This window comes from Ursus arctos, unplaced genomic scaffold, assembly GCF_023065955.2.
Source record: "Ursus arctos isolate Adak ecotype North America unplaced genomic scaffold, UrsArc2.0 scaffold_19, whole genome shotgun sequence".
Lineage (NCBI taxonomy): Eukaryota > Metazoa > Chordata > Mammalia > Carnivora > Ursidae > Ursus > Ursus arctos.
In genome coordinates this window covers 22,867,925-22,894,400 of record NW_026622863.1, presented here as the reverse complement: position 1 = coordinate 22,894,400, position 26,476 = coordinate 22,867,925, and the positions used below count along the sequence as shown (strand labels likewise).

At 51.3% G+C, this 26,476-nt stretch overlaps 1 protein-coding gene across 3 annotated transcripts; it reads right to left on the bottom strand.

The window, feature by feature from the left end:
- Positions 1-111: 111 nt before the first annotated feature.
- Positions 112-25,789, bottom strand: PSKH1 (protein serine kinase H1). 3 transcript variants are annotated; one of them, XR_008960095.1, is made up of 5 exons: positions 25,660-25,786; positions 13,302-14,328; positions 7,600-7,752; positions 6,762-6,868; positions 2,420-2,430 (listed from the first exon to the last, which is right to left on the bottom strand). XR_008960095.1 is itself a non-coding variant. In XM_026495052.4 (3 exons), exons 2-3 carry the CDS (start codon positions 14,256-14,258, stop codon positions 2,113-2,115), a joined length of 1,275 nt encoding a protein of 424 aa, XP_026350837.1. In that variant the 5' UTR covers positions 14,259-14,328; positions 25,660-25,789; the 3' UTR covers positions 112-2,112. The 3 variants fall into 3 exon arrangements, 2 of the variants coding, with proteins under 2 accessions (XP_026350837.1, XP_044238391.1); XM_026495052.4 differs by lacking the exons at positions 6,762-6,868; positions 7,600-7,752 and having other exon boundaries at positions 112-2,430; positions 25,660-25,789; XM_044382456.2 differs by lacking the exons at positions 2,420-2,430; positions 6,762-6,868 and having other exon boundaries at positions 6,875-7,752.
- Between the last annotated feature and the right edge of the window lie 687 nt (positions 25,790-26,476).

The window sequence follows — 26,476 nt, the reverse complement described above, 5'->3', positions numbered from 1 at the left end:
TGGCACGGCAGGTGTTGAGTCTGATCTTCCTAGAGTAGCCATGCCCAGGCCAGGCCCCCCCATCTTTCCTCTTCCTCGGCAACCCCCTGATCCACAGCAAAGAGCCTGGGCTGTCAGAATGGATGGGCAGCCTTCCCTGGGGAGGGCAGCCTGTTTATTGAGTACAGAGGATACATTTACAACTGGAGTACACAAAATAAATAACTGCACATTCTGCAGCCAAGGTCCATGGCATAAAGGCCCAGGTGGGCCTATCAAAGGCCCAAGTCTCCACATGTCCTCTGTCCTACCCTTAGGACCAGGCCTACCTTGGACAAGAGAGGAAGTAAATCCCCAGGGCTTCAGGCCCCCGAGGCACTTGGGGAAATGGGAATTCTGAGGCCACAGGACTTGGACTCTCCGCTGCCTTGTGCCAGGAGCACTGGGGACAGAAAGAGATGTATAAGGCACAGTCGGCTTGGCCCAGAGTGGTCTCTTTGGCTTTGTTTCTCACTGGAGGTGGCACATGCAGAAAGAGGAGGGCCTGGCCCAAGGCTACCCACTGGGAGAAACAGTGAGGGCCAATCCCTCCCTGCTGGCAGAGGTCCTGCAGTCTAGCTAAGGCTAAAGCTGGGCACCAGCTCCTTCCTACCCACTGAAAGCAGCTGTGGAGGAAGGGGACTTGGGTTCTAGCCTGGTTTTGGGGGGGGTGTTACGGGGAAGGCACCATGACGGACATGGGGATGGTCTGGCTCAGGCCTCTGGGAAAGCAGCCACCCAATTCCACCCACCTCCTGCAGGGGCTCCCTCCAGCCTGAGATTTGGCAGAGCCCAAGCTGGAAGAGTAATGCTGTGAAAGGAAGCAGAGACAGGCTGGACCAGGCAAGGCCAGCTGTGAGAAGGCCAGGGCCCCAGGCACTCAGGGTTCAGAGGCAGGTCACACAGTATGGCTAAGTTCCAACTGGAGCTGCACAGCAGCTCAGCAGAAGGGGAGGGCTGAGCAGACTGGGGACCTTTTCCTCAGCTCCTTCCCACTTTTTCTAGAGGATGAAGAATGAGCACAGTGGTCAGTCCTAGGCCGCCCATACTCCTGTCAGACACTAGATGGCGCCTTCATGCAGCTGCGAGGAGGGAACAGCAGAGCCTGAAGGGAAGGGGCAATGGGCAGTACCAAGGGTGGAACCAGGGCTGACACTGGAATCTTGATGGGGCTCTCCCTGGGAAGCCCCTGGCCTCTGCCTTGGCCCCAGTGCCCCCATTCCCCAGGTAGCAGCAGTGGGGCTCCCTTTAATCCCCCACAGTTGGGAAGGAGGCACCTAGGGAATAGAATGGGCATCCAAGGGGCGGGGGGGGGGGAGAGGTGATAGAGGGCTCTGCAAAGAAGGTACTGAGAGCAGTGGGTTGATGGGCAGGAGGTCTCTCATTGGCAGAGAGAGGTTGGAGCCTGGAGCAAGCCTGCTACCAACATGGCCACATAGTCCAGAAGGGCCAAGAACTATGCCATGGCCCTACCACCAGAGGTTCTAGCCAGTCCTGGGGCCAGGAGGGGTCCCTGGAGGCACCACGAAGGAAGCCAGATCTTGGGTGGGAGGTGGAAGACTGTTTGGACTTAGCCAGGGGCTAAGAGTCCAGCTAAGGCACAAGCTTTGTGCCTCCCTGGGTCTCTCACCGGGCACAGATCAGGATGCAATGGAGGGGGGGCCAGAGAAGGTTCAGTGAAGAGGGTTTCAGAAGTAACTGTTCCAAAGAGTCCTGGGACCACAGAACACACTCTGCCCGGCACTACATGCCTCTTGGGTCTTGGGGAAGAGCCAAGGGTGAGGGAGCATGAAGGCCAGGTCCTGCCCCTTCCCCAACTTCTAGCAGAGCAGTTGGCCACCAAAAAGAGCACTGGTGCCAGGCCAGGCTCCCAGCTCACAGGCCTCACAGCCCCCTGGGCTCCTTCCACTCTGTCACACCAGGCTCAGGCCCAGGATAAGAACGGGGGCTGCTGAAGGGACAGAGAAGGGGCGGGGGCCATTCACCTGCCACTGGCCATATGGGCTTATCTCCAGAGAGGGCACTGGGCCCCAAGGGCATGGCAATGAGTGGCCAAGCTGGGACCGTGGTACATCTGCACCGCAGCCAGGGGGCTCAGCCATTGTACTGCTGCTGGTAGCGCAGGTTGAGCTCCCGCAGTTCCCGCTCCCGCACACGGCGCGACTTGTTGGAGCGTGTAGAGCGGCTGGAACGCGTGGACTGAGCCGATTTGGTGCTCTGGCAGCGTGAGGAAGCACGTTTGAGGAGGTTCTGGGAGATGGAGCGGTGCAGATTCTTCATGGATGAAGAGGCTGCCATGCTCACCACCCATGGGTGCCTCAGGGCCTGCAGTGCAGTCATACGGGCGCCGGGGTCCACCGTCAGCAGGCGGTCAATGAAGTCCTTGGCCAGATTGGACACACTGGGCCAGGGCTAGAGGCCAAGGACAAGCATTAGAGCGAGAGCACTCAACATTGCTCTCCCTATCCTGACGATGCCACCACCATGGCACTTAGAACTGTCCAGCAATCCTGCACTGTCCCCCTAGAGAAAGGCACTGCCCGGCTCCTCCCAAGTACAGCATTCTGGGCCTCCCTCTCCCACCCAACACTGGCCCAGGCCACCAAGCAGAGGCTATTCTGAGCAAGAAGTCCACACAACAAACAGGAGAAGGACCTGCTCCCCTTCCCAAGCAGCAAACTTCTAAGTGCCCTGCACTCAAAGTCTGGCTCAGAAAGGTGGCCCCTGTCAAGAACCCCCACCTACCCCAGGATCACTATAACTCAGGGGGATTTAAAGAGAATGACCCAAACTTTCCCCAATATCCTGAGCCAGACTTAAGCTCCAAACCCAGGATGTCCATACCAGGCCACTTAGCAGGGAACTTCCTAGTCTTTAAAGAGAGGACCCACCCTCAGTCCAACTGACAAAGTGGGGACGGATAACGACTGCATTCCCTTCATCACCCTCCGCCTCTCAGCCATGGGGAGAAAAGGAAGTAAATCAAGGCAACTAGATTTCTCTATCTGCTGGGCGGGCAGGGGGCTCTTGGGGGACGGGCAGGACCAGGTGACCTTCTTTCCAGTCTTGGAGCCACACAGGCGGGCCTGGCAGTGCTCTGCACCAGCCTCATTTTGGTACCTTCTGTCCTCGGGGAGACACTGCACAAAGCCTTCTCTGCTACATGCCCCCACGGCTGCCTCAGCTCAGCCATACACCAAGTGGCTGTCTGTCCCAGGGCCTCCATCTGGACTGCTTATACAGACATTCACCTGGCTGTATCCTTAGGTTCTCAAGGTAAAGGACACCTACTCAGACTTCCTCTTAGTTCCCAGAGCTAAGCAATTATTCCAGTGATTTCAAATTGTTTGTTCCCATTAGACCATGCTAAGCTGGATGAGCCCCCGTGCCCGGTGCGAGGCATACAGAGGCCCTCGAGCCCCTCTGCTGGAGGATGGCAGACACAGTACCGTTCTGAGTCCCTGCCTTCTGGGGGCACTGTGGCATGGGCTCGGATATTCCCAAAGGATGGATGGCTAGGACCTTTGTTGAGCCTGCTGCACGTTTGGCTGGGATGTGAGGGGCACCATCACCCTCCTTCCTACCAAATGAGGTCTGCCTCTTCCACCCAAAGGTGCCCTTCGCCTTGGGGGACCCCTGAACTCACTCTCCAGGGGGATTCAGGAGTATCTCAAAGCCCGCATTCGGGGCTGCTGCACACCCCGTCAGCAGATACACAACACTGACTACTGCTACCCCCAGTTCAGCTTCCTCATTTTTTTTTAGGATTTTATTCATTTATTTGACAGAGAGAGAGAGAGACCGAGCACAAGCAGGGGGAGCAGCAGCTCTCCCCTGAGAAGCAGGCTCTCCCCTGAGCAGGGAGCCCGATGTGGGGCTTAAATCCAGGACCCCGGGGGATCATGACCCAAGCTGAAGGCAGACACTCATCCAACTGAGGCACCCAGACGTCCCCCCACCAGTTCAGCTTCCCTGACCTCCACTTCTTCCCCAATACCCTTCCCCACTTATATACAGGAGGTGGAGGGGGGCACCAAGGAGAACACTCTTCTGGAGTCCTTAAAAAGAAGTGGGGCTACTTGCCGTGCTACCCTAACCTGCTTTGTGGAAGGCAAATCTCAACTTTCACTGAACTGAAATGACAGATCACACTCCCCTTGGTCCAGCCCAGACAGAAGAGGGGCAGCTCCTTTGCAGATGACAGAGTAAACAATGGTGAAGCTGGACTCACAAGCCAGGAACGTAAACATAGATGGATCAGAGGCACCCCCACTTCACATCCACACCCGGTCAAACGAAGGCCCCCTGCAGCTCCAGACTAGTCCAGTGCGGTCTTGGATGGGCATCTCACCAGACCTATCTTAGGGGTTTAAGCACTTCCATCTCCAGAGTGGCACAGGCTTACACCAGGCATCGACCCCTGCTGCTCACCGAGCGGCCAGCCTGTTAGGGACAAAGCGAGTCACATTGATCTGCGCCTCCTGCTCCCCCAGACGCCTGCGTCTCCAATTACTGTGTACAAGCAGCTGTGCACAGAATGCGGATGAACTCATTTGTCTGAGGGCCAGCCCCGCCCTCTCCGCAGGCCCTAGCTCTCCTCATCTTCGAAGAGCTGTGAGCAGCTGGGCCAGCTGGGACCCCCAAGCCAATGTGACTTGAGCCATCCTGACCTGAGAATTGGGCTGTGCTAATGGCACCCAGCCTAATCCTCACACATGAGGAACTAGCAGCAGGAAGGCAGGAGGGCCAAACACAGGAAAGTGGTCCTCAACCCACCCCACTGACAGCGAGACAGGGGCTCAGAATGTACGTCAGAACACTGGCCCCTGGGAGCCCTGCCAAGTCCTCCAACAGCACTCAGCATGGAAATGCAAAGCTTTCCACACTCACCCAGGGCCATGCTTCTGGCCAAGTCCAATTTAGTACCTCCTAAGAAAGTATTCAACACCAGCAGACCAACCCATCTCTTTCCCCAACATGCTTGGGCCTCTGGAGTCAGTCATAGGCTGACTGACTGGCTGGGTAACATTCTGGGCATGAGAAAAAGAATAATGATAAACAGTCATGCCTTTCAGTTTCCATAGCTCTAGCTTCTAGCTCTGGATAAAAAACAGAACTCTCACCTCAGTAAAGTTGGAGCCAAGTCAGGGACACATGTGAGGTTCAGGTGGCTAACAGAAGGGACAGGCTCCAGGTACTACCTGACCAGTCTCCCAGAGGCTTTTACCTGTTTCTGGCCTGACACAGAGCACAGGTCATGGAAGAGAATGTTAAATGTCTGTCTGCCTTGCCTCCAACTCAGGTTTCCCTCTGCTGTGGAATCAGAGGACAACTTCAATACCCAGGGTGAGAGCCTACACCCTTCTTTCCATGAGCCTCTTCTGAGCTGTGTGGGTGAAGGGCTGGGCCCCATCCTGAGAGGACAAGAAGAGGCTGTGGGAGGAGGGACATCACTTCCACCCTCTTTCTGACCATCAGGCTAAGCTGGCTCTCGTTTTCCTAGTAGCCCCCAGAATCCTTATCCCCTTGTAGTTAGGGTACCTACTTTTTTTTTTTTTTTTTTTTAACTAAGCTCTAGGCCCAGTGTGAGGCCCAACGTGGGGCTTGAACTCATGACATTGAGATAAAGAGTTTCATGTTCTACTGACTGAACCAGCCAGAAACCCCAAGGTACCTACTCTTGATGTTATAACAGCAGAGAAGCCTAAAAAGGGTAGGGAATCCAACCCTCCATTCAAAGGGAGGCACCAAATCAGAAAGGACTTTCCACTCCAGCTCAGAGGATGCATTTCCCTACCTCCTGGCCACTTTTACTTGTTCTAGCTCTAAGGTCACAAGGGCCTGGAAAGAATACTGCCCAAGCCTCTACCAGAAATCTTGCCTTGAGCCCAAGGGCTAAGGGAACAAAGGATGGAGCCAGCTCTCTGGCCCAGGCTGCCGAGAGAGGAAGCTGCTTCTTTCCAGCAGCAAACCCAGCTCACAGGACTTGCCCTAGACTCCCTCTGGCAGGCAGGTCTGGCCACTCTGGCCACAGTAAGTGAGGAGAGAGAAAGGTCTGGTCTCTCTTCTGGATGACATCTGGGTGACAAATTAAAGCGTTAGGCTGCAAGCCCAGAGACCTGCATTCTAGGTCTACCTTCTCTGTGTAACCTTAGAGAAGACAAGCCTCCTCACTTTTAATATGAAGGAGCCAAATACAGTGGATTCTAAGCGTCTTCTAGTTGCTAAAGTTCCCGATTCTAAAAAGATGATTTCCTAGCTTTCTTCCTCACTTGGCTGAGCATGAGGAGCAAAAGCATAGCATGTAACACTTAAGTGGCCTGGACCTCTTGACCTCTATGGGTTTTCTTCTAGCCCATGAAGACTCTGGGAAAGGTTCTCTGGCAGAGAAGTTAGCCCCACCAAAGAGCTGCTAAGGGAAGGAAGGGAGGAAAGTAGCTGGGCTTTGCTCCCATGACTCAGTCTTCCCTCAGCTTTGTCTCAAGATGTATTTTCAGACCCAGCAATTCCACCCTCAAGGGCCTCCTTCCTGTACTTACGTGGGCCTGAATGAGAGCAGAGAAAAGAGCATGTTTCTGGGAAATGGAGCTTGGGGCTTACTCAGGAGAGCAGAACTATCAGTATGACAAGAACAGCACACTCTGATGTGGCCCATGAGGCAAAGGAATTTTAAAAAATTCAGCAGAGCTGGACATCGTGTGGCAGTGGAGCCAGCAACCCCTTCCTCTGGTCAAGACACTCACCATCCTGGTGCCTGGGCTTCCAGACCAGACAAAATCCACCACGCTGGGACCTGGCAGGGGATGGGTGGGGGCTGAGCAGCAGGAAAGAGGACCTAAGGGGAAAGAGCCTGAGAGGAGAAAAAGAAGGAAGATAATAGAGTTTTAAAAAGAGGCAGAGAAGGAAGATAAAAATAAAACAAGAAAAGGCGTGTCAACTTAAAGGTTACTAAAGCTGTGTTCCGAAACTTGAGATGAGTAATAAAATGAACTCCTGCGCCCCCACCTGTCCCTGCCAGAGTCCATAAAGTGAAGGACAGGGACAGGAGGGAGACAGGGCACAACTCAAGAGTCAGGAAGGATGCTGTGTGCTCGCTTAGGAATCAGGGGGATGTTGGGAACCTGTGCAAGCAACTAAGTCATGTTTGCTTATAACGGTGTCTTGGAGCAGCCCTGGAAGCTTCTGGATTCCAGAGCCTGCTGCACAGTGGTCTCTTTTATCTCCACTCACAGATTCTGCTGAGGCCAAGCTAGCTCTTAAAAAAAAAACCCAAAAACCGAAAACCTTTCTCCCATTCTAATTTCTGAGACAGTCTGGAGCCCTGTGGCTATTATTAGCATGTCACCCCCACGGAAGCCCGTGTTCCTGAACCCTGGGTACAAAGGACCGGGCGCAGGGCAGCTACTTGGTCAACATGGGATGGTGGGATGAGTGAAGAGATGGAGACTTCTTCAACAAGCTGGCCACGCCACACCAGAGCAAAGCTCAGGTCCGAGCAGCACACGTACACCGGGAGACAGACAAACTGAGGCCAGGCAGGCATGCACAAGAAGGGGGACCTCGTGCGATGGGAGAACTGACCGAGGAAGGAGAGTCTGGAGAGGCGGGGCCGGTGGGGACTGGTTGGATCAGGTCCGCTTTAATCATCCCATCCACCTGCGAGTATGTTTCCACCTCAGTGGTGGCAGGAGGGGATGAGTGTGGGAGGCCGTCAGCGGATTTAACGAGGTCAGACTGTGGGAGAGACAACAGCCGTGGCAGCTCCCACAGGAACTCGAGAGCCTAAAAGTGACAGGGCGTGTGAGTGGGCAGAGCTACCCAGGTGGAGACAGACAATGAGAAGAGCAGGAGAGGGAGGGGACAGCAAGCACACTAGGCATTGCTCAGAACACAACCGATGGTGCAGCCCTTTGTTGGAAAGGCCTCGGCGGGGCCGGGGGTGGGAGACAGCAGTGATAAAAGAGGCTCCGACCCCAGGTTAATGAGAAGCTGGAGGTGGTCAGGGCAAAGCGTTTTGGTAGGAACAGCTGAATGTGGCAATGTGGGGACATGGGCATCTGTTTCTGCCACCACAGGAGAGTACTGCGCTCTGGGGACTGTGTAACCAGGGCAGCAGTGGCAGAGGGAAGCCTAGAGGACAGGGCTCCAGGGAGCTAAGGGGCAGACCAGAGGTGGCACAGGAGAGGGAAGCTGCCATTCTCCACACACAGCCTGCCTCGAGCCCCCACCAGGAGGAAGCCACCCCTGCCTTCCTTTGAGAGGTCTCCAAGCATAGTGACCAGTGAGGGTCCACTGCCTACGCCTAGTGGACCAAATCATGCGACCTCCCAGTGACCAGTCAGGGCTCTGGACTGTCAGCGTTTGCTCCTACAGTGAAGGACAGAGACTCCTCTGTTACCTACTGAGTACCAGGAGCTTCGGTGAAGTAGGAACACCCCTTCCAGAGGGATCCCTCCTGGACAAGTATGGGGGCATCTGCTTGTCCTTGTGGGATCCTGGCACTGAGCCAGCACCATCACCCAGCACTTGACACCCAACAGCCACCAGCAGAGACGCAAGGAGGAAGTGCTTAGGAATACCTCACAGGAAAGAATTCTAAATCAATTTAGAATTGATCAGCTTTTGAGACAGACACAGGAGTCCATCCACTTTCTCTGGGAGCAGGAAGCAGCAAGGGAAGAGTGACGAGCTAATAGTCTGTCACAGCCCCCACCCACACTGGAGGTGGGGATGTGAGGCAGTTAAAGGCACCCAGCAGAATCGAAGCATGAGCCTCGACACATGCCACCTGCCTCCCCTGCCTTCCACCTGTTGCCTGCAATGTCCAGTCTCCAGCTCTCCCACATCTCTGGGCAAGTCCTCTCCGTGGCTCTAAGTCAAGGTCCTATCCCTCCTCAGCTGGCTGCTCCCTACCAGGGCAGATGAACCAGGCTGCCTGACCACCCCCTCATAGCTGCTGACCCCCTTCATCTAGAGAGCAACAGGACACGGTACATCCTCTGCACCTTCTTTTACCTTCAACATTCCAGGGCAGAATGACAAGCGTTAGGGTCACTTTAAGTGGGGAAGTAAATGTGAACTCTGGCTCCGGGCACTCATCCTATGGCAGGGCTATCAGAACTACAGGATGGTCCAGTTCTCTGCCCCTGAGTGCTCGCCCTTGGCGCCAAGTGGATGGGTGGTCCGACTGCAGCCCAGAGGCCCATCCCTGGGAAGCCACCTCCCACCAACACGATCCCCTAGGTGATGGCAGACTGGCCTGTAGGTGGCCTTCCCTCCCATCAAGATTCTGTCCCTTGCCTGGCAGCACTCGCTCTCCTGAACAAGGCAGTGTGAGAACCTGTGCCCAAGCCCACGGGTTCCCGGTGCAGTGGCCCGGGCTTGCCCACAGCTCAGAGAATGCCCCAGCAGAGGGCGACGATTAAAGACTGCTGAACCCGGCAGGCAGCAAAGCTGCTGATGGCACCACTCTGCCATCAGTCCCACAAGAGCCTCTTCATCCGTCCTGACTCTGGGAATAGAACTCTTGACAAAAGCAATGACATTAGGCCAGCAACGTCACATTTCATGGGCAGTTAATCACAGAATCTCCAAGTCAGCGGGACCATAACAGGCCTCTAGTAGGGGTCTTACAGATGATGACTCACCTTCGGTGTCACTCCTTTAGAAACAGCTGCTCCAGCCCTCCTGGAATCTTTCATGACAAGAAGCTTCCTCTCTTAAGGTGGCCCTTTGTGTCTTCAGACTGCTCTGCCACTCACACAGGCCTTCCTCACATCTGGCCAACAAGGGTCTCCCCATCACTTCCAACATGACCCTGGCTTGGCCCTCTCTACTCCAACACCCCTGGTCACCAGGGAAAATGCAGATTTCTCTTCTCAAAATAATCTGTCACAGCCTTCTCCTTCCCAGCACTCTCTCCTCTTCCAAGATTCCAAAGCTGCTCCTAAGCAGGTCTGGCCAGCAGGCCACTAAACACCTCTCCAGCAGGCTCTCCACTTCTTTCCAGAGCCCAGCCCCCAGAAGAGAGCACTCCCAGCCAGCAGGGCCACGCCCATCTGCCTGCCAGCCAGTCACTTCTGCATCCTTTCCCAGGGCATCACCAACAATCACGGGTGCTTCCCTCAGGAGAAGCCAGGAGCAAGTACCGAGAACATATGATTGATACACAAGCTGTCCTCAAGAACCTTACAGGCCTGAGAGGAGAGATGTCCACAGACAGCAGCCCAAGAAAGTGCTGAAGCAAAGACTCCAACAACAAGCTGAGGAATGTATGTCAGGGAACACAGACTGTGAGGATGGAGAGGCCAAGAATTCTGACACCAAGACGGCCTAGATTCAAATCCCAAGGCCTGTCATGATCTAGCTGTGAAACCATGGACAGGTTACTAAACCTCACGAGCCTGTTTCCTCATCTGTAAAATGGGGATGTTACACCCACCTGGCAGCACTGTTGCAAAGATTAAACATGTTAGATATAGAACCCTTAGCCCTGTGTCTGGTACTACACAGTGGTCACCACTATTCTTAATGGAAGCCTTCTTTGAATCAAACCTTTCAGAGCTGGTCAAACTTCTAATGCCGACGCTGGGCCTTCTCACTTGGATGGCCTTCAGAAGGGCAAATGACCAACACACAGAAGACAGATGGCTGGACTGAAGGTGGGGGCAGGACCCAGCCCTAGGAAAGGGGACCAGCCCAGCCACATGACCTGAGCCCCAGAGCTCATGTTCCAGACTGCCCAGGCCTAGTGGTTAGAGGTGAGGCCTTTACTGGCAGGTGCGTGCCAGCAAAGTTTGTTCTACGGCCATTTCCTACTCTTAGTCCTTTCTCCCCAGGCAATCCCAAGCTTCACGGGGGATGGAGAACTGGCTTTCGTGTCTCTCTGCATCTTCCCCAGGTGCATTTATGGGTAGGCAATGGTCAGTGGAACAGACAGATGTTTGGTCTCCACCTCAGAGAGCATGATCTAATGATGAGGCCTCCTCACCCAGGAAATACCCCAGACAAATCCCACCCAAACCACAGCTCTCTGCAGATGGTGGTAGAACCTGTTGTCAGAGTCAGTCAAGCTTTTAGGGACAGATGTCATCAGAGCTGGCCAGGAATTTGACTCTGGAACTGGGAACTCATGCTTTCAGCTTCAGATAAATGGGGCAGGGAGCAAGGCTGGGCAGTGCCCCCCGTAACACTGGGAGCCTCAGACTGTTTCCAGAAGAGCAGGAAACAGTCTCAGGATCCAGTCTTGCGGCTATGGGAGGAGCAGGAAGCCTGAGTCCATTCCTCACCTTATTCATTTGTCATTCTCCCAGCCACAGATAATCAATAGCCGGTTAGCAAGACTGCAAGCTCCAATTAGATAAAATGCTTGAATAACAATTGCCAGAATTAGGAACTCTTGGGCAAGCCTACAGACTTTCAGGAAGAATCTTCCCTTGGTCAGCATCTCTTGGGAAACCTCCCTCTCTACTGTAGCTGAGCTTGCTACTCCCTCTGCCAGCCAGACCCCCAACAGCCTGGCACCACACAGAGCTCCTGGCACACAGCAGGCCAGGCGGGACCTTGGCACAACACTGCCTCTGGGAGGTGGATGCTGGGTCTTCTGACCTGTGATGAAACCTGGCCCAGAGGGTGAGGGAGGTGCCCCCTGTGACTATGCCATCGTAGCCTAGGCTTCCCAGCCAGTCAGCATTTGTTTTGTTGAATCCATCTGTAGCAAATAAGACATGAGAAACTTTAGGGGAGAGCTAGAGAAAGTCCCAGTTTCTCCTTCACCTGTGGCCAGCAAAGAACTAGCCTAACGATGAAGGCTTCCCTCCCTTCCTCTCACCACTCTGACATGTGACCTGGAGATCCCCCTAAGGAATGCCAGCCCCCATCCTCACAGGAAGTCCTTGACTGCTTGACTGACCCCATGACCACGTCTGGAAGCTAATAAGAATTTTGATGGAGCACAGGACCTCAAGCACTGAAGACAAAGTGGCAAGAGGCTTTGGGGTGACGCCTGCAGGAAATGCTGCTCTGGGCCAGTTGGCTGGAGGCAGAGAGGGCCCAGTCCCCAATCCCTGGAAGGAATGCAGGGTTTCAGAAGGGAGCTGGTTCCTCCCCTCCATGTGGGTTATTCAGGCAGGCCCAAGCCTGAGAGGAACACTGTGGGGAGCACTCTGCAGGGGGCACTTGGGGAGGGGCCCTCGCTGCCTTGGCAGAATCCTGCTGTCCTGCAAAGCTTACTTCACCTCCCATTTAAGCCATCACACATTGTTATTCACCACCCTCCTGAGCCCACCATTATGCTTACAGCACCTGCTGTTGCCTAGGGTCAGCCTCATCTTCCCCACAGTCAGCATCCTGCCTAAGGACCAACTAGCTTTTTCTTTTTGTGCATCTTCCTTCAGCTCCCAGCAATGCTGAAACCTAACAGATTTTTTCAGGTATCAGGACAATCAGTGGATCCAAAGACACAAGCCGATGGCCTGCTGGTTGAATCTGGCCTGCAGGTTAGTATTTGTTGGCACACAAGGTACTACTTAAATATGTAAATAGAATTCCAATATTTTAAGATCAAATTTTCTGGCTTCTCTTGAAAAAAACTGGAATGTCTGGGTGCAGAGACTCCTCTGGGCTGTGTGGCAAAACTGGACAGAGATGAGCAGCAGCGGCTCCTTTTGACAGGTCATGGTCACTCTAGCGTGTCCCAGTGCCCATGGAGCAGCTACTGCAGCCACCCTGGCCCACGTGCTCTAGCCCAGCTCTGAGCTCACCTGCAGCTGCGGGGCCCCTGTGCATGCGTCTCCCTGCTTCTTTGCCTGAAGACTTTCTCCAGCACTGGCTGGCACTCAGGACAGCCTGGAAGTGCCAGGGATTTAATGCCCCTCCCCCCCAAAGAAATTCTCAACTCTTACAGGAGTCAGTGGATTAAAACCCACCCACCTTCTTGTCCCGAAGTGGTACAATTCTGAGGCATGTGCCATGTGATTATTCACAGGGTCCCCAGTGGGAGTTCCAGTGACCCACAGTGGCAGTCCACTCCATAGGCCCTTTATTGGCTTCCTCCCTTTCTGCCTCACTTTCCTACCCTTTGCCTGTGCTTACTGGACTCCTATCCCAATTACATTATCTGCTCCCAAGTCTCAGGGCTCACTTTTGGAGAAACCCAAACTAAGAGACCCTACTAGTCTCACTTCATCATTTTTTACATTACCTGCCTGACCCCATGAACATGACGCTCAGAGCACATGCCCCAATCAAGTGCTCCCACCAGCCCTGGGGCAGGGCAGACTCACCTCCCCCGAGTAACTGTACTTGCCCCTGAGGATTTGCCGGTACAGCCTGGTGCGGTTGTCATCCTCAAAGGGCATGGTGCCACTGAGCAGGATGTAGGCTATGACACCCAGCGCCCACATGTCAACTGAATTGGTGTAGGGCTTGCGGACCAGGACCTCAGGAGCAATGTACTCGGGTGTGCCGCAAGTGGTCTTCATCAGGCAGTCGTCACCCTTCTTTCGGGCACTGGCCAGGCCAAAGTCAGTGATGATGATCTTGGAGTCAGTGCCTGGGTGGTAGTAGAGCAGATTTTCAGGCTTGAGGTCTCGGTGTGTGATGCCCAGTGCGTGCAGATATCGGACACCATCCAGCACCATCTGCAGCACCCGCGTGGCATCACGTTCAGTGAAAGAACCCTTGGCGATGATGCGGTCAAAGAGCTCTCCACCAGTGGCCAGCTCCATCACCATGTACACACGCTCCTGTGTCTCAAACACCTCCACCAGTTGGATGATGTTGGCGTGACGCACCCGGCGCAGCACACGCAGCTCGGACTCACATACCTCCCGCCCTTCCCGGTACTTGGTCTCAATCATCTTGATGGCATAGGGCTGCCGGGTGGCCCGGTGCTCCACTCGTACCACTCGGCTGAAGCTGCCTCGACCGATGAGGGCTTTGATGTCGTACTTGGCTGTCACACGTGGGTCAAACTTAGCCCTGTACTTAGCCACCCTGGCTCTGCGTGGTGGTTCTGAGGGAGGCTCTGTGTGGCCGCTAATGGGGGCACCAGGGCAGGGGTTTGCACACTGACTGGCTGCTGGGAGCCCGGCTTTGAGAGCACCGACACTGTCCACCTCTGTGATGAAGTGCTTGTACACATCCTTCTTAGTGCCACTGAAGGGCTCCACCTTCTTGACGAGATCCAGCTGGACATCCTTTGGCGGCTCAGGAAGGACCTTGCTTGTCCCACAGCCCATCACGGACACGGGGGCATCCTCTCCAGCGAGGTTGGCAGGACCTGCTCTGCAGGCAGTGCCCCGTCTACACCTATGCACACAGAAGAAAGGGCAAGTCAGCATAGCCAGGGATACCTCTGAAAGGATACCAGCCATCCTACTCATCCCCTCTCCCTTGCCCCTCAAAAATTGTAGGCTGGAGACCTGACTCTAATATGGTTCCCTAGAAGGGAGGATGGCGTTGGCCCCTGAGTACTCGATGGAGGGTCCAGATGAAAGGCTGGGTCTGGGCTCCATGGTCTTTTTTTTTTATTATTTTATTCATTTTTTTGTCAGAGAGAGAGAGAGCAACTACATAAGCAGCGGGAGCTGCCGGCAGAGGGAGAAGCAGGCTCCCCAATGAGGAAGGAGCCCGATGTGGGATTTGATCCCAGGACTCAAGGATCATGACCCGAGCCGAAGGCAGACACTTAACCAACTGAGCCACCCAGGCATCCCTGAGCTCCATGGTCTTGACTTACAACTCCCTGGATCTGATTCTCATGCTGCTTTCCAACCCCAAACGAGGGGCAGGAGCACGCACCAGGCTCAGCTGTCACTGCCCCCACCTTCCTCCCTACTCTGCCTGGGTTCCTTATCCTAGTTGAAGTTCAATGTTTTTTTAAATGTTAAAATCATTCCTCTTATTACTCTGACTCATCTTTTCTGAAACGGGGGTGTAGAACATTGGAGGTCTGTTCTCCAACACTATCACCCACGAGGGCTCAGAAAGCCGCTTCTCCAAGGTGCCTCTCATGGATATCTTTCCTGGCCCTCTAAGGCCTCTTGCTGGGGTTGATTTCCTCCTACAACTGCTGCTAACACTACCATCCCTGCCCTAGTTCTCTGACCTAACCTTACTCTTTCCTAGATGGTTCCCATTACTTTGCTAATGCACCATCTTCATCTGGCAGTTTAACACCCTGTTCCAGGGTCTTCCACTTCCCAGTTCACCATATGGATGGCTGAAATGCCACATAATCCCAGAGGAGGCTGAAATCAACACCAGTAAACTTAGGACCATAAGCCTTGGCACACTGCCACCAGGTAGCTACCAAACTAGCCTGCACTTCATTCAAGAGACAAAGGGGACCTTGAGCTCAGAAAAGACACTAACAGTTTCATCTTGATGTGACTCAGCCTGTGGATCAGGGTACTCTGCTTCCTCGGGATGAGGATCCAAGAGCTTCTCCATTTGCTTCTCAGAGATGTTCCAACCATTAAAACCCTATGGCTGGGGGGGGTGGGGGCTTCATAAGGTGAAGTGCCGAAGTACTGCTTTCCAGGAGTTACTTCTACCCTGGCCATCCTTCTCTAAGTCTTTCTGAGAGGCCCATGGGTGCAAGAAGACAGCTGAGAATTGCCTACTGATTATGACATACAGAATTAGGGGTAAAATTATCAATTCAGATCAAACACTTATTAAACATAGTAAGGGGGAAAAAACAGCTTTTTTCCTTCCTGTGTAAGGAAATAAAGTTCTTCCACACTGTATATTTCTTCGCTCTATGTCTCTCCTTTACCTTCACAGAGAACAGTTCACCTTTTTTTTTTTTTTTTAAGATTTTATTTTTTTAAAGTAATCTCTATACCCAACGCAGGGCTCAAACTCACAACCCCAGGATCAAGAGTTGCACATTCCACCGACTGGAGCCAGCCAGGCGCCCCTAGAACACTTCATTTCTGATACCTTTGGTCACATGTGTGGTGAGGCCCCACACCAAGCAATTCTGTAACACCAGCCAGATGCCCTACAATTTAACTCAGTTCTGATACTATCTACCCAAAAATATCGTCAGATCCCACAGGTTAAGGGCTCAGTTCCCTAAGACTGCTCCTTCCCTCAGGCACACTTCAGCGCAGGTCACAAGCCTGGGTATCACCTGTGCTGCCGCTTTTTTTTTTTTTTTTTAAGATTTTATTTATTTATTTGACTGAGAGAGACAGAGAAAGAGGGAACACAAGCAAGGGGAGCATGAGAGGGAGAAGCAGGCCTCCCACGGAGCAGGGAGCCCGATGCGGGGCTTGATTCCAGGACCCTAGAATCATGACCCAAGCCGAAGGCAGATGCTTAACAGCTGAGCCACCTAGACGACCCATCACCTGTGCTTCTAACCAAACGGCCACAGATTGGGGTCCCAACAACCCCGTCCTTGAGTTCAATTAATTTGCTAGAGAGACTCCCAGAACTCAGGGAAATACTTACCTACATTTACCAGCTTATTAAAAGATACAGGTGAACATCCAGATGGAAGAGATGCACGGGGCAGGCCCACACCCTCTCTGGGGGCCCCACTCTCCCAGCACTTCCATGTGTTCACCGACCCAGAAGTTCCCCGAACACCCTACTATTGGGATTTTATGGAGACTTCATCACACGGGCATGATCAATCATTAATCCATTTTCAGCTCTACTCCCTTCTCAAGAGAATTGGAGGCAAGGCTGAAAATTCCAAACTTCTAATCACAGCTTGAGGCTTTCTGGTGACCAGTTCCCTTCTAGAAGTCACCCGGGAGCCCACTCAGAGTCACCTCATTAGAACAAAAGACACTCCTATCACCCAAGAAATTGCATGGGTTTCAGGAGCTTGTATCAGCAACTGGGGTCAAAGGCCAAGTATCAGAACGAGAGATGCTCTTCCTGCTCTTATCACTTAAGAAATTACAGGGTTTCAGGAACACTGTGCCAGGAACTGGGGTCAGAGATCCATATATATTTTATCTCACAAAACATCCACTAGGTGCTAGGGATAGGGAATGAATAAGACATGGTCCAATGTAGATTATACTTTAAAAACACACACAGACACCTAAGTAAAACGTGGTCACCAAAGTCAGTGAAAATGAAGAAAAAAGCATAAAAGTAGTTCATTTCAATATAGCACAGTGTCAGGCTTGAGAAACAATAGATACACGTAGAGTGACACAGAGGTTAGGGAAGGCTTCCTGGAGGTGACCCCCACACTGAATTTAACGTAAGAATGAGTCAGGTGAGGAAAGGTGGGAATGGTGTTTCAGGCAGAGAGCAAAACACTCTCAAGGATTCAGAGGCCCAGGGTGATACCCTGTGCCTGGGAACAGGCAGTTTGGTGGTATGAAGACAGGACTGAGGGCAGGGTGGGCTAAAGTTCTGGAAGTAGCAGGAACCGGGTTGTGGAGAACAGCACACATTAGGGTAAGGAACCAGGACCTTCCAGAGAGGTGACCAGAGCTACCAAAGGGTTACAAAGAGGCAATCAATCTGTGTTTAGACAGAAGTGTGAGGCGGAAGTGTGAGGCAGAACTGGTGGAAGGTCAAAGTAGGTTAAAAGGGCTGCCGAGGAGGGTGGTGGCCCAGACAGCAGGGTGGAATGGAGAGATGTCAGCAGGCAAACAGACAAGGACTAAAGGTGAGACATAAGGAAAGGAAGGAGAGAGGGCTGCACTCTAGTCCCTTGCTTGGGCTCCTGGGCAGAAGGGTCAGCCGCGTAGCAGGAGAGACAGATTCGGAAAGCAGTGGGAAGAGATCAGTTTTGGGTGTGTTGCAGTGCATGTGACATTAAAGTTGAATCTGACATTTGAAAAGAGTCAGTGACAGAGATTCCATGGCTGACCAAGGGTGGTGCTTGGGGCCAAGGGGGCAACACCTAAAAACCCCCACCCGCAGCCGCTGGAGAAGCCAGCAAATGATCCCATCAGAGGCAGCAGAGGGAGACCCAGGCAGGTTTTGCTATGGCAGCCTGGAGGTCACAAAGAACCCATAGAGGCCACCAGATTCCAGCGAGTCGAGGGCCTGATTCTAAGGTGGTGATACTGACCAACATGGCTAACTCTTTCAAGGAACAAGCTCATCACTGAAATATACCCGAGACCTCGAGTAGATAAAAAGGAGGAATCCGGAGACCACAAGGGCTCAGATTTTAATCAGCATGTCAATATGACTCTCAGCAGAATGAGGTACCTTTCCCCACATGAGGGGGAAAGATTCCTCCACGAACACAAGGCTCTTCCATATTTGCTGCAGTTCTCGCCCAAATACCCACTATGAGATCCCACATAGTGGCTTAGGAAATCGTGTTTAAACAAAGGCATTTAGAAACAAGGCTCCTTTCCACAGAGGCTAAAGATTAGAACTGTGAACTCGTTAGAACTGCAGACTCATCTCTTCTTTGGGGAAAAACACAAGACTCTCAATGCTGTAAAGGGCTGAAGCTCAGGAAAAGGACAGTTCCTGGGCCAGGATTCCTGAGGCAGAACACAGGCTCCTGATCCCCAAAACCACTGGTGAGCAACATCTACCACCAGAGAGAAGACAAACAACACAGGTGACCCAGCACAGCCACTCAAATGTCGTCTCCCTGGTGAGGACGCAGCGCCCTAGATCCACGAAATAAATAATCGTTTCCAGGCATATGCACTGGGTCTTTTTGTTTAAATGTGCACATCTAGTCTGGTCCTGATGAGAAAACCTAAGGTTTACAAAAGAAAAGGCCTGACTTCTCACTTTAAACAAACAAAGCCTGCACAGGGATTTCAAGTCAGCAGTAAGAGAGCCAAGGACGTTCCCTCTCTGACCTTCCTACTGCCTTCCTGGGACATAGTTTCTCCCACATTTGTTCCAATTAGAAACTCTTCCAAGATAAGCTGATACTGGTACTCCACCTTCCCAACTACAGAGGAAGAATGGAGGAGAGACGCTGCTAGTTTTGGGAAGGGGCAAGAGCCGACAGCCTCCAGGTTGCTCCAGCCCCACAGCTGCTCCACACGCCAATCACATCTGTTAAATTTCCGTTGCTCAGAGGTCAGGTGAAAAGGCAGACATGGGGACAGGGAAGGAGTCTGACAAAACTTCTGGGAATAAGGGCAGAGTATTTTCCTGACCCCCCCCCCCACACCCCCGCTCTCCTCGGTATGCCCCTAGCACAGTGACCAGGGTGTGAGAAGAGTCAGGAGGTCACACTATGCCAGCTATCACAAGTCACCATTCCCTTTCACGACACCAATCTTAATACATCTTGCAGAAAGAACTGAAGAACTCTCTAGAGTCCCTCCACACACTCAACTCCCGGCCTGATCCCAAGCACTCCTTGAGGAGTGCAAGCATGTTAGACAGAGCGTGGTAGCAGGCATGAGCATTCAGCACCCCTGTCCTCACTACAGAATGACAGGCCAAGAAAAGCAGAAACTTGTCCACAGCCACTTTATTTTTTTTTTTTAAGATTTTATTTATTTATTTGACAGAGATAGAGACAGCCAGCGAGAGAGGGAACACAAGCAGGGGGAGTGGGAGAGGAAGAAGCAGGCTCACAGCAGAGGAGTCCGATGTGGGGCTCGATCCCATAACGCCGGATCACGCCCTGAGCCGAAGGCAGACGCTTAACCGCTGTGCCACCCAGGCGCCCCGTCCACAGCCACTTTAGACAGCGACGGCCAAGCATGGAACTAAATCTCCCAGTTCTCCATTCAGAGCTCCTTCCATCACAGGGGAGACTCTGGAAGTGCCTGGGGCTCAACAGAGCTCTGCCTCCTTGGGTCAAGGCCTCTATCCTTCCTCCTAACACTCAGGGGATGAATCAACAAACCTTTACTGAGGGGCGCCTGGGTGGCGCAGTCATTAAGCATCTGCCTTCGGCTAAGGGCGTGATCCCGGCATTCTGGGATTGAGCCCCGTATCGGGCTCCTCAGCTGGGAGCCTGCTTCTTCCTCTCCCACTCCCCCTGCTTGTGTTCCCTTTCTCGCTCGCTGTCTCTCTGTCAAATAAATAAAAATCTTAAAAACAAAACAAAACACTTTACTGAGGACCTTTTCTGAAGGGCCTGTATTATGAAACCTCCCTTCCAAGTACAGTCTGGGTCACGCTGCTCACTGCTGTACTCTAGAATGCCTTAGAACACTAGAGTTGTCAGCCCCTTGAAGAAAGAGGCCACTTCTCAGGTTTCTAGAACTCTCTGGCACCCAGCAAAGTGCTGAGCTCAGAGCAGGCATTCATGTTTGTTAACAATGAATGAAAGGTGATCTGGCTCTTGGATTTCTATTTACTGCAAGGCAACAGTCCCAGAACCTCAGAAATTTTCAAGTGTCAGGAAGAGGCCAGACTGGTGATTAAACCAGAGCTGTGCTCTTTCGGTGCCTGTGTAAACGTCCTCGATAACAAAGGAAGCTAGAGCTCTCAGATCTGTCTTACAGATTGTTACTTGAACTCCAAGGCTAGTTAGTCCACAAGCTGCCAGACTTGACCACATAGGAGAGAGAGAGAGGGCAGGGGCCTAGGATGGATCCTGAAACAAGTTCCTGGCCACAGAAGTAGAGTCTGTGGCTGTGTCCCAGGCAGGGGCCCACAGGCACCCTGCCCTCTCCAGTAATGTCCCCTAAGATTGTTCTCCACAGAAAAGTTTTGCAACCTTTCACCTGCAAAGATCTCTATATCATGCTCCCCTGTTTTGAAAGACTATCTATCAAAATGAAGTAGGCAGTCATCTCCCAGTAATCCCAGAAACAACTGCTAAACAACACTTCTAACCATCATGAGGCAAGCAGAGACATCAGGCAAAAGAGCTTGTCACTTTAGATGAAAACTCCCCAACAAGGACCTCAGCAACCTTAGGGGGAGCTATGTGAGTCTGTTTTCTGAAGCAGGGAAACAGACACTGCATCTAGCAATTCCATTTTCAGAAATAATTCTATAGGGGCGCCTGGGTGGCACAGCGGTTAAGTGTCTGCCTTCCGCTCAGGGCGTGATCCCGGTGTTGTGGGATCGAGCCCCACATCAGGCTCCTCCACTATGAGCCTGCTTCTTCCTCTCCCACTCCCCCTGCTTGTGTTCCCTCTCTCGCTGGCTGTCTCGATCTCTGTTGAATAAAAAAATTAAAAAAAAAAATTAAAAAAAAAAAAAGAAATAATTCTATAAAACCATTTCCACGAGTATGCAAAGATATATTTGTACAAGCAAGTTCATGGCAATGTTCTTTATAATAATGAAAAAATGGAAATTACCCAAATATCCACCAGTAAGGGATTACATAAATTAAGATAATTAAGATCCATTCATATAATGGAACCCTCTGAAGCTGCTGAAATGAATGAGGTAAATCCATATATACTGACAAAGAAAGAAAGATACCAGTCAATTTTATTGAATGGCTTTGTGCCAGGACCCATATTCATGATGTAATAAGTAGTTTACAACAGTATCTGAAGCATATGTACAATGAGGAGTTAAAAAAAAGATACAAACACATATGTGGAAAAATACCCTGGAAAGGGAAAAGACAAACTGGAGACAGTGACTGGCTCTAGGGTGTGCAAATGTGAAGGGAATGGGTGGGAGGGAGGGAGGGAGACAGACTTTCACTTCTCACTTTACATATTCCTGTGCTGTTGCTATTTTTTAAAATCACTACCACATATTACATTTTTAAAGTTAACAAAAATATATACTGTAGAAACAGAGACTATTACACAATTTTTTAAAAGTGCCAGAATACATACCAAATTATTACACTGTTTGTGTCTAAAGACACTGGGCTTCATTCACTCCTATAATGTTTTAACTTTGAATATTATTTTGTAATAAAAATTGTTACGACTTCTTCTTAGAATATAGTAACTCAGTGTAGTGAAGAGAAGGGCCATATGCACCCCAATGCTCACAGCAGCATTGTCCACAATAGCTAAATCGTGGAAGGAACCGAGATGCCCTTCAACAGATGACTGGATTAAGAAGCTGTGGTCCATATATACAATGGAATATTACTCAGCTATCAGAAAGAACGAGTTCTCAACATTTGCTGCAACATGGACGGCACTGGAGGAGATAATGCTAAGTGAAATAAGCCAAGCAGAGAAAGACAATTATCATATGATTTCTCTCATCTATGGAACATAGGAACTAGGAAGATCGGTAGGGGAAGAAAGGGATAAAGAAGGGGGGGTAATCAGAAGGGGGAATGAAGCATGAGAGACTATAGACTCTGGGAAACAAACTGAGGGCTTCAGAGGGGAAGAGGGTGAGGGAATGGGATAGACTGGTGATGGGTAGTAAGGAGGGCACGTATTGCATGGTGCACTGGGTGTTATACGCAACTAATGAATCATCGAACTTTACATCGGAAACCGGGGATGTACTGTATGGTGACTAACATAATATAATAAAAAAACATTTAAAAAAATAAATAAAAAATAAATGCTTATTTCAAGTGTTAAAAAAAAAAAAAAAAGAATATAGTAACTCGGGACACCACTTCTCAAGGACTCCAGCTAGGTACCAAGCTTTACATGGTAATAACTGGTGGGCAGAGACTCCGGCCTTAGGGCTGAGAGAAGCAGAAAGTTCAAACGTTTGCTGTGTCCTCATTTTATCATGACCCTAGCTCCACCTAAGACATCCCACCCACTGGCCATCCAATCATCAGAAATACAGACTCTGGCAATGTACCTGGGGTTCTCCTTCCAAAATCCCAAGGTTCGACCCACAAATATTTACTGAGTTCCTGCTGTGGGCCAGGAACTCGGCCAAGGGCTGTAACAGACAAAAAGAAGGCTGCCATAATCTCTGCTCTCAAGGAACTTACACACAGATGGTTCCACACCAAGAGTCTCTCTTATGATGCCCTGTGAAGCCACTTCAAGACTGGCAGTCTGGAAGGGGACCCTAAAAGATAATTTTCCCCCACAAAATGAACACACTACATTTTTCTACTTTAGCATATCAGACACCACGGCAACAGAAGGCTGTCCCAAGAATTAGCTCAGTGATGACCTAGCCAACACAAACCCACTTAATAGTCACTGAGTAAGATTCTTGGAAGGAAAAAGAGTTCAAATAAATAAGTCTCTCTCTAGCTCTCAACAAGCAGAATTGCTTCCATCCCTCCAGGGCAGTATTTCTCAAATTTTTCTCTGTGTACCCTGGGGTTGAGGGGGACAGCTGTTCTGGGCTATCTGGAAGCTTAAGGCTTCAATACTTTGGCACACCTATAGCCCATTCATATCACACAGTCGGGAAGCTCTGAAGGGTAAAATTGCCCACATAACATGCTATCACTTAGAAGGTAAGACAGAAGGCCAAACCAAAGTCTCACTCATTTAACTCGGAACTGTGACTGACAGAGATCCCCAGTATCTATTTCAGATTCTATGGACAGTAGGATCTGCAGGGGTATTCCATTCCAGGTGAGGTGCAACTCTAGCTCAGTGTCAGAGGCAAACAGGTTTCCTGAGAGCTGCACTTCCTTTAGCTCATTTATACAACTTAACAAGCACAGGAATTGCAATTAGACGGGGACAAAGTGCTTATGCAGCAAACCCAACGTCTAGTGAATCAGCATTCCAAATCTCTTCCAGAGGAATGACCAAGTGCAACTGCCCTAAGTAGAAGCACTGTTTTGTCAGAGCTTTCCTTGATACACAGAAATGACCTCCAGGAAGTCAGAGAAGGCAGCTTCCTACATGAGGCCCAGTCTAGAGAGCAAACAGGCTTCCTGAGATCTCCTTTTGACAAGACACACTCTCTGGGAAAAAGTCCTTAGTAATAATAGTGCCTTCCATTTCCTGAGTTCCAACTGTGTTAAGCATCTTGTATGCACTCTCACTCCTCTGTGCAACCACACACAGTAGGCATGATTATTGCTATTTTGGAATGAGCAAAGTCAGACTCAAAGGACCTCAAGATCTCACAAACAAGAACTGAATCCAAGTCTTTCTGACTCCAAAGCCCATACTACTAACCAGGAAATCACACTGCCTTCCCAAGTATGGGCAATGAGACTACACAGCACAGCTAGCCTTTCCTACTGGACAAAGAAGACACAACAGATTCCTAGTGCAATGGCAAAGATGTTCAACCAGGAAGCAGAGCAAAGTCACCTGAGGTGTTTTTTTCAAAATACAGATTCCTACCAGATTCCCGATCTTTTTTTTTTTTTTTTAAGATTTTATTTATTTATTCGACAGAGATAGAGACAGCCAGTGAGAGAGGGAACACAAGCAGGGGGAGTGGGAGAGGAAGAAGCAGGCTCATAGCGGAGGAGCCTGATGTGGGGCTCGATCCCATAACGCCGGGATCACGCCCTGAGCCGAAGAAGGCAGACGCTTAACCGCTGTGCCACCCAGGCGCCCCAAGATTCCCGATCTTCTGAATCCAAGTATCAGAGAGTGAGATTCTTGAATTTGTATATTGAAAAACTATCCCAAGAGATTTTAGACCATCAAAGTTGACAAGGCTGCACCACCTACCACATGAATATGTGTGCATGTGCAAACAGGAGATACGCATTTGCTGTCCACATGTCAGATCCTGGGCCCCTGATAGGGGCTCAGTAATACACTGAATCTGTTCCTAGTCTTAAACCAGCAAACTGTCCCAGTCCATTCAGCTCCTACTTTATGCCAGGTACAGAGTCAGACACTCATATGCAGACAAGAGACCCAGACCCACCATCGGGAGACACATGATATACTCAACAGTAGTCACGTGAATAAAAGTACAGAGGAGCCAATGGTTACACGTGAAGCAAGGGAAGCTTTTCTCTTGGAAAAGGAAATGAAATCTAAGGTGGATTTTAAAGGACAGATGTAAATTTCCATTCTGGTGACTGGCGTGGGGGTAAAGAAGAGTCTTACAAAATGCCTATCTAAATTACAAGGGTATTAAAACACGGAACACAGCGGGCTCACATGCCCTAACAACAAACTGTAAACAGAAGGCAGAAGTGCCCAGGTGTTGACTTCCCGGTTAGGCCTCTACCAGATTATGAAGAGCCCTGAATGCCTTGCTATGAAGCTTGGATTTCATCCTGTAGGCACCAGGGATCCAGTTTCAGGCAGTGAAGGACTTATTCAAATTTTCAGGTGGGAATTATCACTTCAGCAGCTTCGTGGAGGGAGTAGTGAGCGTGGGGAGCTGGGCTTCCCCTTATAAGCTGAAGGATGATGGCTTGCAGAGCAGGCAACCTGGCTAGGCTCAGGCCTGCTTTTTCCCAGCCTGAACACGAAAGCGACCAGCTGCCCCGACAACTGCTAGCGTTCAGTCGCAAAGGAGGGGTGTGAAGTAGGTGCCGTACACGAGAAGGCAGCGAGGACAACCTGCTTAGTTCACCCTGACCGACGCCGGCTGGCTGAACAGCAGGCAGGGAAGCTGACCACATCCACCAGGCCCACGCGGCCCCAGACACAGGCTACCCAGCACCGCAGCATGTTTTGAGGCCCGTCCAGCCTCGAACACCAGGAATCCCGAGCAGCCATCGCCTGGACTGCTCCCCAGTCCCGTAGGCCCCGGCACACCGGGCTCCAGCCGAGGGCTCCGGGCTGGGCAGGAATAGGCCCAGGGCGCCAGGAAGCGACCGTGGCCGCAGGTCGTCAGCCCCTCCCGCCCGTCGGGCCGTCGCCCTGGGCCGGGCCGCCTCACCTCACGCGGACGGCGGGGTCTTCGGCGTCTCGGCGGCTGTGCTGACCCTCTCCGGACCGCGGACAGGGTCGCCGCCGCCGCCACCGCCGCCGCCGCCGCCATCCTCAGGCGTCAGCGTCATGACGTCATCACAGCGCGCGCTTTACGCCAAAACAAACCCAGGCCGCCCTTGGGGCGGGAAGGGGGCGGGCCTCGGGAGAGACCGGCTTTGCGTTTAATCGCTCCTTCGAGCGTGGCCTGCCAATCAACGCCTTCGGGGCGGGGACTTACTTTCTCCCCGGGGTAAGTCTAAGTAACCCTCAAAGTGGCTCCACGGTAGGCAGCGGGAGGGACTTCCCTACCGGGAAGGTAAAGAGAAAGTGTCAAATTTCTGGTTAGGGCAGAAGGACGACCTGTAGTGCAAAGTCGGGGGCGTAGTGCGTTTCAACAGAGGTTTCTGGAAGTGCCTCTGGAACTCCGAAAAGGATCGATTTAAATTACATTAGCAAATCAGTTTTTTTAACTGCAATTAAAATAATTGAGGCACTCAGAAGTGTTAAATTTAGACTTCATCACAGTGGACTTCCAAATGGTTAACTTGAGGATCAGTGAAAGCGAAGTTAGTCTTGGGCTAATTTCGGAGTAACGGTTTTTTAAATTTTTGTTATTGTTATTGAATTTAAGTGTATTCTGAAACTGCAAATCAAGTAGATTTAAAAGAATTGTTACCATTAAACTTCTCTATAAGATCAGAATTATCTCACTACTTTACAATAAACCCAAATTGCAGGGGGGGGGAGTAGATGCCGGAGGTAATAAGGGCATTGTAACCTCCTTC